This window comes from Panthera leo, chromosome B2 (assembly GCF_018350215.1).
Source record: "Panthera leo isolate Ple1 chromosome B2, P.leo_Ple1_pat1.1, whole genome shotgun sequence".
Taxonomy (NCBI): domain Eukaryota; kingdom Metazoa; phylum Chordata; class Mammalia; order Carnivora; family Felidae; genus Panthera; species Panthera leo.
The window spans coordinates 108702181-108716249 of NC_056683.1; the positions used below are offsets into that span (position 1 = coordinate 108702181).

The 14069-nt window shown below is 34.3% G+C and overlaps 1 protein-coding gene across 4 annotated transcripts in view; it reads right to left on the minus strand.

The window, feature by feature from the left end:
- The window catches only part of TBC1D32 (TBC1 domain family member 32), a 200423-nt gene that overhangs the window by 119573 nt on the left and 66781 nt on the right, over positions 1-14069 (minus strand). For all 4 annotated transcript variants that reach the window (XM_042939719.1, XM_042939718.1, XM_042939716.1 and 1 more), the window contains exons 19-21: positions 7269-7407; positions 4069-4156; positions 2019-2137 (exon numbers count right to left, since the gene is read on the minus strand). In XM_042939719.1, coding sequence (XP_042795653.1) covers positions 2019-2137; positions 4069-4156; positions 7269-7407 — 346 coding nt within the window. The remainder of the gene's footprint in view (positions 1-2018; positions 2138-4068; positions 4157-7268; positions 7408-14069) is intronic.

Here is a 14069-nt window from a genome sequence, read left to right on the forward strand (position 1 = left end):
TTTGTTGTTCCCTGTATGTATGATTTTCTATGGCTTCTTTCAAGATTTTCTCTTTCTCTTTAGTTTTCAGCAGTTTGTATGTCCATAAGTGGGCCTTGCTGTGGTTTCCATTGTATTTTCATTCTTTGCATATTCTTCCTTGAGATTCACTAAGTTTCTTGATCTTTAAGTTTACATTTTTTAAGACGTTTAGAAATTCAGCTTTTGTTCAAATATTTTTCTATCACTTTCATTCTCCTCCATTTGATACACCAACCAAACATATTAAATTTTTGGATAAGGTCTCACAAAAATTACTTCAAATAAAAGGTATTTACTTCTAGAATTTAAGTTTTTATTTATTTTGAGAGAGACAAAGACAGCATGGGTTGGGGAGGGGGAGAGAGAGAGGGAGGGGGAGGGGGAGGGGGAGGGGGAGGGGGAGGGGGAGGGGGAGGGGGAGGGGGAGGGGGAGGGGGAGGGGGAGGGGGAGGGGGAGGGGGGAGAGGGAGGGGGAGAGGGAGAGGGAGAGGGAGAGGGAGAGGGAGAGGGAGAGGGAGAGGGAGAGGGAGAGGGAGAGGGAATCTCAAGCAGGCTCTGAGCTGCCAGTACAGGGCCTAAAGCAGGGCTAGAACTCACAAAACCATGAGATCATGACCTAAGCTGAAACCAAGAATCAGACGCTTAACTGACTGAGCCACCCAGGCACCCCAGATCTAGAATTTCTATCTGGTTCTTTTATATAGTTTCTATTTCTCTATTATAATTTCCAATTTGTTCATTTATTACAAGCATATTTTCCTTTACATGCTACTTATAACAACTTCTTCAAAGTCCTTGATAAATAATTTCAGTTTAATCATCATTCCTAATCTTCTACTAGATGCCTTTTTCTGGGTAAGAATCACATTTCTCTTATTCTTCATATGTCTAGTAATTATGGATGATATCCAATATACTATGAAAGGTATATTCCCCAACGCTGATTTTAATTTAGCAGTTAACATGGCAAATTCAAACTCTAAACTGTAACCTCTGTGGTAAGATTATCTGATATCAGTGAAGTCCAAGTTCAGGAGACAGACTTAACATCTGGACCGTATGAACACAGAGTTTAGGTGCCCCCTAGGTACTTCTCTACTTTCCAGAGACCTCCTTCCATTTTCCAGCTTCTCTTCTGCTTCTCTTCTGCTAAACCTTCTCTTCTGCTTTTTCAAACTTGTTAGAGTATGGATTTCTATCTGTGGAGCACCAACTGGTACCTGCCCTCAAGCAAAAGTCTGTTAAATCCAGAATTTCAAACAGTATCAATCTTTTCATCTACATAGTGACTCACCTCCATCTTTTCCCCTCTATTTAGCCATTCCAGTACTTTTAACTAGTTGATTTTTTAAGCCATTTTTCCTGAGTTTATGTTTCTACCGGAAAGAACTAGCCTACCATTATAGAAAGTAGAACTTCATTTTTTAAGATTATTTTATGACATCCACTGAAACTTTCCCAGGCTCCCATAAAGTCAAAGACAGGAATCATCGAATAACCTCAGTGAAATTCGCAAACATGTCAACTATATAAAAGCCACTGAATTATAATAGAACATTGTATAGGTGCTTCAGAATTTCTTTTTTGGCACATTTCTCTAAAGGATAGCATCTTTTCTTCACCCACCCCTGCTTCAAATAATCCTGAAAATTTTCTATTAGATTTAAACCAAAGGGCAAAAGCTTACTTATCTTTTTTTGCTTTGGTTGATTGGTTTGTTTCAGGGTTTTTTGAGAGAGTTTGTTTTTTCATAGCATGTCTGGTATATATCACTCTTTATTAAGAGAAAAATGACAGTAAAAATAATTGTGAAAGGAAAACATCCTTGAAAAATATAACTCCCATGGAACACTGGTAGTTCTAGCCACTTATTTTGAAACAAAAATTAGAAATGAAAAAAAGAAGAAGAGAAACTGGAGAAGCTGGTGATTGTAACCGAATATAGATAAAGTCTAGATGAAGTAATTTCTGAGAGAGATACTCAAATCATTTCTTACCTTTTGACAGCTCCGGTCAATAGGATCCACTGGAGTAGATCTGGGATGGGTTACTCTAACATCATCTCTTCCACATTCCAGATTGGTCCATAATTCAGTTATAAGTGCATTAATAAACCCTGAGAAGAATTATATACATATTTACAGTATACAATTTCTTGGAATTATGGAAGAAAGATATAATTATCCCTCTGACAAGATTGGTTCTCGCTGACAAAAGACACATACTTACATCTTCTGTAAGAAATAACCTTTAAACTTAGTAGAAATTATATCTCCTGTTGTTAATTATACCTGTATGATACCTCATTATCCTAAAAGTATATAATGACTAAATTCTGAGACACCTAAATTTCCCTAAAGAACTGAATTTTGAGTCTCTGGATTTATCACTTGGCCAATAACGTCTCACCATGCTTTTCTGAAAAATAAGGTTTACCCTTTACTCTTTGAGTGAGAAAGGCAGCTGAAAGGTGGTATGTGTTTGTATGTATACGTGTATGTTGTGTATCAGGAGGCAGGGTAGGCACTTAAAAGAGTTTAAGTGTGTTCCTTATTCTAATATAACTGTTTTTATAATTCCTATGCTTAAAACAATTCTTCATTTCACACAATTTTGGCTCAATACAGTCTAAATTCTGAATCAGTTACTATATATCTAAATGAAAGTGATTATTAAGGCTGATTATTATTTTATGAAGAATCAAATTACATTTTAAAAAAGTATAAAACAGAACACCTAATCATAAAATCAGTAAATTCATAATAACATTAGAACAGAAAGGTTCCTCTGGTATAACAGGAGAAAAAAAAAAAAAAAAGCTCTGAAATCAAGAATATCAGGGATCAAATTACAAATATGCAGGCTTAGTAGTCGTGTCCTTAGATTTGTTCAACTTCTTAGAGCATCAGGTCCCCTGTTGGAAAACTGAAACAGTGCTATATTCGAGGGTTGCCATGAAGTATAAATGGGACAATACATATGAAGTTCCTAACATAGTACCCTAAGAGATCATAGGAATTCAAGCAATGTTAATCTTCCTTCCTTTGTCCTGTAAAATTATTGCAATTAATCCTCTCATGGGAAGCTTGACAGTATTGGGCTCAGAAGCTTAATGACTTGACCAACAGGGAAATCTGAGATTGTACCTCCAAATGCTTCCATTAATATGCCCCTGGGTATAGCAATATGTTAGATTTTACACTAAGTGGAAGAAAAAATAAGTCGTTCAGTTTAGGACAACTTCTTCCAAGAAGCATGTTTCATAATACAAGTACTCCAAATTAGCTTAGCCGAAAAGTTTTTAAGATATATTATAGTAAAATATTTTCACTTAAGGAAAGGACCAATTATGGTCAGTGATGTTCTAGTTCATCAACACTAAACTTTGAAAAATATAACCATAACATCTCTATTAGAAGTTATGTCTTGTCTCTCTGGTCTAGGGTTCAGATAGCCTTAAGGTATATTAAATTCCCAATGTTTAAACTCTTAAAAATTCAATCCATTGTAGATAATACATGCTGACTGCAAATACAGTGGTAAAAGTGGTGAAAACTAAGCTTTCAAGGGCAAAAGAGAAAGAAGAAGAATAAGGAAATAGTATGTATGTATGATAATTATTGTGGTTGTGTATATTTTGATGCATATACAGGCCACTAAAACTGAGCATTAAGAAATCATGTAAGATTTAAGAGGGAAAAAAAAAAATCTTGTAAGATTCAACTGTACTGAAAGAGGATTTATAAGATGAAGACAATTGCTTAAGCATCAAGTACTTCTCAGCTTAATTCATTATGTTCCATTGTTCTGAGGAAAAGAGAACAAGGCTGTGTATATATACTTCAAGGGAAAAAAAATCCCATAGCAATTTCATGGAAGAGAAGAGATAAAGGAAACCCTGTAACTTTCCCTTACCTAAGGCCAAACCTGCGAAAAAGAACTTTATAGAGTAAATATCCTGAGAGCTGATCATGCCAGTTAAATTTTCTATTGGCTTACTCATTTTATTTAAAATTATTAACATTCTGATTAAAAGAAAAAACCTACCTGAACTGTGTAGTGCCACTGCACCTGCTGCTGTTGATGACACTTGTGTAACCAAAACTCCGTAGCCAAACTTTTTATGCCTGCTGATCTAACAAAATAAATAAGGAACAATGAAAAGCAGGAAAACAAAAAATGCTAATATTTTATTTATATGTTACATGTAGGTTACTGATTCTTCTTGTTAGAATACTAGACATTCTTTTAAGTAAACATAATGAGCAGCAAAACAAACTCAGACACCCTGTCAATGAGTTAATATTTTGGGGGTTCTCATTTCAGATAGAGGTTCTGGTCCCAGCCATAAAATTAAGTAGCGTTTTGCTTTGAACAAGTCACTTCCCTCTCTAGGTTAAAACAAAGGACTTTGACCACGATGAAGATTAACATTCCTTCCAAATTTAAATGCTGTTATTTTATTCCTTAGGTCAGTCCCTCAATAATAAATTTCCTCGCATATAAATCTGTATTGACTGTCAGCCAAACTATACTCTTAATTAAAAAAAAAAAAAAAACTTAAAAAAAATAATATCTTCTCAATGGCAATCATTTTTAGAGGAAATGTGTTTTTTTTTCCCTAAAGTAATTATATATATATTAAACACACAAAGAATACTGATCATTAACATACAAGTTTATAAATAGTGTTGTAGAAAACACTGGACAATTTGCATGTCACAAAGAGTACTATACGTGTATTCCTGGTAAAGTACACAAGGATCACTCCTGGCAGAAAACAATACGGAAATAACAGAAAATAAACAGTGTTCCTCCTTAGATCTTAGCTAAGACCAGGTTGGCTAATAAAATGGTTGATATCTAAACAAAGTTAACCATTCACAATTTGTATTTTTTCAACATTTCATTAAAAGAATTGATTTTTTTAAAAAAGAACCTGTTTTAATCAAATTTTTAAAATATAAACTGTGCATTCAGTCTTGAAGGCAAAAAAAAAAAAAAGTAGACAGGGAACTAAAAGCCCATGGGAAAGAATTAGATTGGATTTTCTATTCATGTCTCCATTTGTTTGCCTTCCTTTTCCATTTTTATTACTCATAGTTTCCACTTTCCTTGAACCTGCCATACATTAGTTTTGTAGTTAGATGACAGAGAGGTATAAAAATATGAATGGCTATTTTTTTTCCCACTCTCCTGCCATAATAACTAAATAAATACCTTACTGATCAATCAACCCCATTGACCCTGCTGACTTAGATATCAGCAGCCACAGGGGCTTCCTAGACTCACACTAAGTACTGAAAAGGAAGAGGCAAAGAAAAACTTCATAGAAGTTAGAGATGCTTTACTAAGACTCAGCTTTCATGAAACACAAATTTGAGTTCGAGTCTTACTGCTGTAAGTAGATGTGAGAGCATATGCAGATCAGTTAACAAGCCTGGGTCTCTACTTTCTCTTCAGCAAAATTAAGGAAATGGCCTAGTGGCTTTCTTACAAGATAATGGAGAATTTAAATTTTCAAAAAATTTCTTGAATAGCATAAAGCACCATTAAACTACGGTATTATATTACAAGGTTGTAAGTTACTGAGGTTCAGGGAACAGTGTCTTCTATTATAACAACCAGTGTGGTACAAAGACTAGGGTTTTTTTTAATATTCATAAATGTTAAAACAGAGACATCTATTCCTAGCTGTATTATCACAATAGCAATAGTTGTGTATGCACAGTCTCAAGCATCTGATAAGAAAAGTGTCTTTGAATTGCTTCAATATTTTCAAAAATGTAAAAAAACAAAACAAAACAAATGGCTAACTAGTACACAAGGTGATTCAAACTCACCAACAGAGAAATTCAAATTAAAATGACCATATATGTAAACTTAAAAATCCTGAGAAACTTCAGGATTTACTGTAGTCTGAATGTTTGTGTCACCTCCAAATTTCGTATGTTGAAATCCTAACCTCCAAAGGTGAGATAGTAAATGGGACCTTGATTTGGTCATAAGTTGGAGAGAACTCATGAATGGGATTAGTGCTGTTATGAAAAAGATCCCAGAGAGCTCCCGAGCCTGTATCCATGTGAGGATACAATGAGGCATCTGTGACCAGAGAGGGCCCTCCTCTGACCACATTGGCATCCTGATCATGGACTTCCAGCCTCCAGAACTGAGCAGTAAATTTCTGTTTATAAACCACCCAGTCTATGGTATTTTAACAGCCCAAATGGACTAAGACAACATTCTACAAGATATATACATATCCCAGGATATTACACATATTAAAAACATTAGCATGGAAGTCTGGGGTAGAGGAATACACACAGGGTGAAATGGAACTGTGAACCAGAAATGACAGGGAATAAAATTAATTAAGACAACATCTTGCATGGGCAAATGACAGCAGTATGCCATAAACTGAGGCATGTAAATAAGTTCTCTATACTAGAGGTCCATTTAAATAATAATTAAAAACACATCTGCCCATATAAACCTTATGTCAAACTGATGAACTAATGCTCATAGGTTTTATTTGTGAGGAATGGTCAGGACCGTCTCTCAAAAACTACTTACCTTCACAGGCAAAAACTCTTAAGTTTTTTGTTTTTATAGACTTAAACAAAAGCAGGGAATTAGAACTGAAGAACAAATAAAATCGTATTTACAACCTGGTAACCTAGTAACATCAATATACAACAGCTGTGAGAGACAAAGAAGACACTTTTAAAAGCATACATATAATCCTAAAAAGCCCAAAAGTTCAGGAATGTTTACACCATCACAGCAAAAAGCTGAATACACCTTAATGGACTTAAGAGAAAGGGCTAAATTATACTGTACATTTTATTTAACAGTATCTAAAAATTAATCTACAAATATTTTTCTTTTTAATGTGAGGACCAAATTCTTACTAACGTGTACATTTAGACCCAATAGTGAATTTCCTCCTCCTGAAATTCCACCCAGCTTTAGTACAACCAGATGTTTGTTATATTTATAACACATCTGGATGGTTAACTATATTTTTCAATTCCATCTGGTTGTTTCCCATCCTGTAAACATATCCATAGATACCAACATCAATTCTAATGCTTTCCTGAAATAATATCAAGTTAAATATTACAATGCTATATGGTTTTTTAATTGAGGTTTAATAACCTCTTCACTCAGAGAAGACAGAATGATGTTCTTAATAGCTTTTACAGCAAGAAAAATTCTTTTTGCCTCTAGCAGATGGTAATTCATACCTGTAATTTTTTTGTATATCGTTTGAACATAAATGTCAGACATTCGTTGATGGCACCTGTTCTTTGAAGAAATAGTAGTCCTTTGGGAGTGGCAGCAAAATTTAGTAAATCATCTAACAAATTCTCTTCCCAAGCCATACTGAAACAAGCAAAAGAAAGGTATGCATTTCTTTATTATACTCAAAACTAAAAGAAAATATTTCAGCTTAATGTTGTTGATAAACTTAAAGAGTACATATTGAGGACTAAGTATTCAATATTTTTAAAAAAACAGATTAAAAAAAGTATGCTTTCCTTGACAATAATGACTTTTATTGTATTTTCTGCCCAATAATTTTCTTTCACTTTAATTAAATATTAACTGCATGTGTCAGCATTTTTTTACATCTAGATTCTCTCATCTGTGCTTTAAATTCTTTCTCTTCTCTTCTTGTAATTCTGCTGGGCTGGGAGTCCCCAGGCCCCAACTCTCCATTATTTTCATACTTTTTATTTTTTTTTTCAAGTATGTACATATGTATGTATCTATGTATGTATTTACTTAGAGACAGTGCAAATAGGGGAAGGGCAGAGAGAAAGGGAGAGAATTCCAAGCAGGCTCTGTCCTGCCATCACAGAACCTAATGTGGGGCTTGAAGCCATGAAACCACGAGATCATGACCTGAGCCGAAACCAAGAGTCAGACACTTGACCAACTAAGTCACCCTGCCTCCCCTATATTTTCTTTTCATTACAGAGTATCTGTCCTCTAACTTTCTAAAGCATATCAGGCATAGTATCTTTATTTTAATAGGTTTTTCATTTTACTTTTGGAGAATAACATTGTTTTTTTCTCAAAACACTTTTAAAAGGAGGGCCAGTAACATTCTCCCCAGAAAAAGTTTGAAACATTCAGAAGACACAGTTAAACAGGGGAGCCAGAGCTAGAAATATGGAAACATAGGAGGGGAAATGAGCACTTCATTTGAAGTACCAGAAAGAGAAAATGTACTCCCTACTGGATATTCCTAGTTGTCTAGAAAGAAACTTTGTATATAAAAATAGACCAAAAATTAATTATTGACATGTATAGTAAAACAGTGAATCTGTAGAAGTGTGCCATTTACCCACCAAGGAAGTTTCAGAAGTCTGTTTTGAAAATGATTGTAAAATAACTTGAAATCCAGGACTTTTCTAATCAAAAAGAGAGTAAGTCCGTGTTTTGACACACATCCCTCTGCACCAATCACAGAGTAGTGGCCAAAGATTCAACCATGTTTAAATAACAAATTCCATCATGGACAGAAACACACAGAAGTGAGGCTCTAATTTTAAGGTAAATGCAGGCAATGGAAACTAAATTTAGTACCAGTAAGATACATAGGACTAGAGGAGTCACACATCAGATACAAGACCAGTGCTAGGCTCACTGCTTAAGACCTACGACTGGGTGAGACTAATAGAAATAATATATATTTAACTCAAGTAAAGTATAATTTACATACTTAAAAATATTATATGTAACAAAACACTTATGTATGTATAACAAGGTCTAAAAGTGGGGCTTTTGACAGAAGCTTTTGTCCCAGAAGCCTAGGACAACAGGAAGACACAGACAAAGCCTCATTTCTAGAAATGAGCATATGATCAATTTATATTCTAGTTCTTCAGTTGTAGCTATACTATCCATATCATCAGTGACAGGAGCCTCAAAATACCAATACAAAATGTATTTAAAACATGACAGTAAAAGAGAAAAACCATAAAACTGCTTGGCAGGGAGAAATGAACATAGAAATATAAGTGGGAAGAAACAATAAGTGAGGAGGAGAAAGAAAATAGGGAAGGAGACAAACGAAAAGACTGAAAAATGAACTCCCAATCAAACTTTAAGAGAGATCTAAAGCTTATCCCAATACCCTCCAGTTCCATCCACATTGTTGCAAATGGCAAGAGGTCATTATTTTTCGTTGCTGACTAGTATTCCACCGTATGTATGTATGTATACATACATAACATGCTGTATGTGTGTATACACACACACACACACACACACACACACACACACACACATCTTTAACCATTCATCAGTTGAGAGTATTGTGCTAAGCAAAATAAGTCAATCAGAGAAAGATATATGATTTCACTCATACGTGCAAGTTGAGAAACTTAACACAGGAACATAGGGGAAGGGAAATAAAAATAAGATAAAGACAGAGAGAGGTAAAACATAAGAGATTCTTAAATACAGAGAAAAAACTGAGGGTTGATGGGGGTGGGGATTTGGGGATGGGTGGGTTAAATGGGTGATGGACATTAAAGAGGGCACTTTTCGGGATGGGTGTTGTATGTAAGAGATGAATAACTGGGCTCTACTCTCCTGAAGCCTAGAGTACACTGTATGTTAACTAACTTGAGAATTTAAAAAAAGATATCTAAAGCTAAGAGCTAGCAGAATTGACACTTATCAAATGAATCCATTCCAGCTGAAATAATTTTCAGAAATGACTAAAATAAATTTATTGATACTCAAGGGAAGTTTTTAAAATGTTTCTGTTAAAACTGAAGCAAAAAGCAAAAGGGAAATAAAAACAAGTACATTTTTTTAAAAAGAACCATTGGAAATTTTGGAAATAAGAAGCATAGCCACTTATGAGTCACAAAGAATTATTGAATTGGATAGTAGATAGGTAGGAAATGTTTAAGAAAACAGATGACAAACAGAATAAAGACTGAAAGGCCTCAAAACACATCTAATAAAATCAGTAAAAGAGAAACAAAGGGATATACGAAAAGATACTAAGAATTTTCTAGATTTGAGGAAAGACACCAGTCCAGTCTATAGATTGAAAGAACATTCAAAGTACCAAACAGGATAAACTCAAATCACACAAATGACAAACATCCAACACACACACACAGACAAAAGCAAAAAACAAACAAAAACCACAATCAAATTAAAAGATAGGAGAAAGGATAGGACCTATAAGAGAAATGTGATTATACTAACAGATTTTTTCAGTTACTACTTATTCCAAAAGAAAATGGAGTAATAGCTTCAAATACTGATGAGAAATAATTGTGTATCAAAAATTTTATACCCAGATAAACTATAAACTACCCTTTAAGAGGGGCAGTTTAGATAGGAGTGGGTTGCATGGATTGGAGGGGAAATGGTCAATTTCAGACATAAAGAGAAGACTAGTTTACTTCTCTCAAACCCTTAAAGAACAATTAAAGGAAAACTATTTGGAAACTTACTATGGGGGAAAATGTGAGCCTATGAGAAAGAATGAGCTACAAGTTTCAACAAACAGCAAAAAACAGTAAATGTCTATAAATTTAATAACTGACTGAAAAGAAAAATTAGGTGCTTCAAATAAGAAAACAAAGTAAGGTTTTTTAAGCAAAGACAGATTTGGGTTTTAAATGACCCTGTACTGTATCACAAAATCTCACCCAACATAAAAGGATACTTATCATGCAATCCAGGTCCTCTGAAAATATAAATTAATTAGAAGTCAACAGTTAAAAAAATATATTAGTAAAAATAACTGTTTGGAAACAACTGTATTGAAAACATTTCATGGGTTAAATAGTAAAATCAAAATAGAAAGTTTTTAAAATATTTAAAAGAGCTTAATATGAAAGTACTACATATCAAAATATATTAAAATTAGCATGGCTGAGGTGCATTGCTTCTTTCAACATCCATTCTCATTCCCCTTTTCATTTACTTTCCTGTACTACAGAAGTGAGGAAAGGAGAGAAGATGCAAACAGCATTAGTAAAACCCAAACCTGGTCTTTGCATAAACTAATACAATAAAATAGTCAAGGGAGGAAAACAGCCATAAAAATACTAAGACTCAAAAAATAAATAATTACAGCTAAAGAATTTTTTAATCATACAAGAATATTTCAAACGAGTTAAAAAATGTATATGTTTAGATAAGAAAAAGTCATTTTTTAGGAAAATATCAAAAGTCTCTCAAGCACAAAAAAACCTGAATAACCATTAGCCATTAAAGAAATTGTAAATTTTTTTAACGTTTGTTTATTTTCGAAAGAGAGTGTATGTGAGGGAGGGGCATAGAGAGAAGGAGACACAGAATCTGAAGCAGGATCCAGGCTCTGAGCTGTCAGCATAGAGCCCAACATGGGGCTCGAACTAGTGAACTGGAAGATAATGACCCGAGCCAAAGTCAGATGCCTAACCAACTCAGCCACCCAGGTGCCCCAAAAGAAAGTGCATTTTAAAGTCTACCTTGACTCCCACCCCTCCAAAAAACTTAACAGAGGCGAAAAACTTAGAGAGTGCATCCCATAATTTTGAAAAATTACAGAAAACTGACATAATTTTATCTTTTCTGCCAAGATCTTAACATTTAATTTTCTTTCACTTATAGAGAAGATATGGTTTGAAATGGAAAAATCAAGCCACTGAATGTGTTTGTTGGTACTGAGATAAGGGCAATGGCAAAAAATACAGTTTTGTTAGCTTATGAGAACTTGTTTCTTTGAATGGTTAGATATTATAGAGGGTTAGACACTTTCATGGATATTGAGTTTCAGGTGTTTATTTCTTTGGATCATGGGCGGAGTTTTACAGATCAAAGACACCCCCCTTACTTCACCCTCAAGTTTTCTAACTCTTGATGATTGGTTGGGGCAGATTGGGCACCTTGTTTTCCCTCTAATTATATTCTTCTCTATGGTCACACTAACAATGATCCCACATAGTTTGCAATCACTGCACTCCCTACTATCAACCAAAATAGCATGGTAGAAATTTCAGTTGGGATTACAATCCAAAGCCTAAATTTAAAAGACATCAATCCCCTATGATGACTATATAAATGTTGCTAATCTTCTCTGCAGTACTGTAAGCATCAATAAATAGAAAAATGGAGGGGGAATCTCCAAAATATGCTTGTCAGAAAGTATAAGCTCAAAATACCTAACATTAGTCTGTCAAAGGTTCAAAAATAAGAATTTTACCAACTTACTGTTAATTTTACCTTTATCATATCAATCTTACTGTTGGTGTCATTATTTAGAAACTAGTGTCTAAGAGTAGAAGTGTTATTTATTCAGATTCAAAAAAGGTATAAAGAATAGGAGGAGATATTTGCAAATGATATTTCTGATAAAGGTTTAGTATCCAAAATATATAAAGAATGTATACAGCACCAAAAAACCAAATATTCCAGTTAAAAAATGAACAGAAAACATGAACAGACATTTCATCAAAGACATACAGATGGCCAACCAACACATGAAAAGACATTCAACATCACTCATCAGGGAAATGCAAATCAAAACCACAATGAAATATCACCTCACACCTGTGAGAATGGCTAAAATGAAAGATTCCACTACTGGGTATTTAACAAAGAACACAGAAACACTAATATGAAAAGATATGCACCCCTATGTTATCTGCAGCATTATTTACAATAGCCAAACATGGAAGCAAAATGTCCATCAACAGATGAACAGATAAAGTGATACACACACACACACACACACACACACACACACACACAAAATGGAATAGTACTCAGCCATAAAAGACAACGAAATCTTGCCACTGGAAACCACATGGATGGATCTACAAAGTATGATGTTAAGTGAAATATGTCAGCTGGAAAAAACAAATACCACACAATTTCACCCATATGTGGAATTTAAGAAACAAAAAAAATGAACAAAGACAAAAAAGAGACAAACCAAAAAAGACTCTTAACTACAGAGAACAAACAGATGGTTACCAGAGGGTAGGAACATGTGGGGACAGGCTAAATAGGTGACGAGTTTAAGAGTGTGCTTATGATGAGCACTGAGTAATAATATGGAATTGTTGGATCACTATACTGTACACGTGAAACTAACTTAACACTCACTGTATATTAATTATACTGGAATTAAAATAAAAGAAACATTATCAGGAATCTATGTACTGACACTAGAACAGTCTAATTAACTGGTCCACATGGTTTTACACTCCAATTTTAGCAAACTACGAAGGAACAAATAATGTCTATCTCCAACTTTTCAATTAACACAAAAGAACAAAATACATTCAATTCTATGAGGTAATTTAATTTTGCTGACAAAAATGAAATCAACAGTTCTGACTCTCTATTATCAAAAAGTCTATTAAATCTTATTTCTAAGACATTAGAATCATACACTGTAGGAACCTCCTTTTCCTCCAGAATCAAGTTTCTACACTGAGCACACATTCCCCATTTTAACATTGCTTGCCTCTTACCACCTAATCACTTAGTCTCCATGGAAGAAGGGACTCAGGAGATCTGGAGAATGTCCTAAGCACACCTGGTTAAGTAATGCCTCTCTCCCAGTCTACTGTGTGATCCAGCTAGGTAGCTTCCTGTAGGAAGCACACATTCTGCTCTGTTCTACTGTGTAGTTAAGTCTGTTCTTTGTTAAGCTCTGCCTCAGAGGGAAGCCTATGACTGTCCACTAACCATTGTGACAGAAGGGTAAATCAAATTCTTGAGCTCTTAGGAAGCCTGTATATATTCAATGTTTTGATCTGTTTGACTTCTTTATCTCTATTACTTGGTTGACAGCTCAGGAAAGAAGTGTGGCATATAATTTATTAGCTCTTTCACACTCTAACTTCAGAATCTAAAAATACTACGGAGAGTAAAATGTATTGACTATTAATTACGTTCCCTCTTCTTAGCCTATTTGACCATACTATTTCTTCCATCTGAAATAACATTTTCCCCCTTTTTAGTCAGGTTAGTATCTATTCTCTTTAACTTACTTTAACAACTTCTTCCAAAAAGAT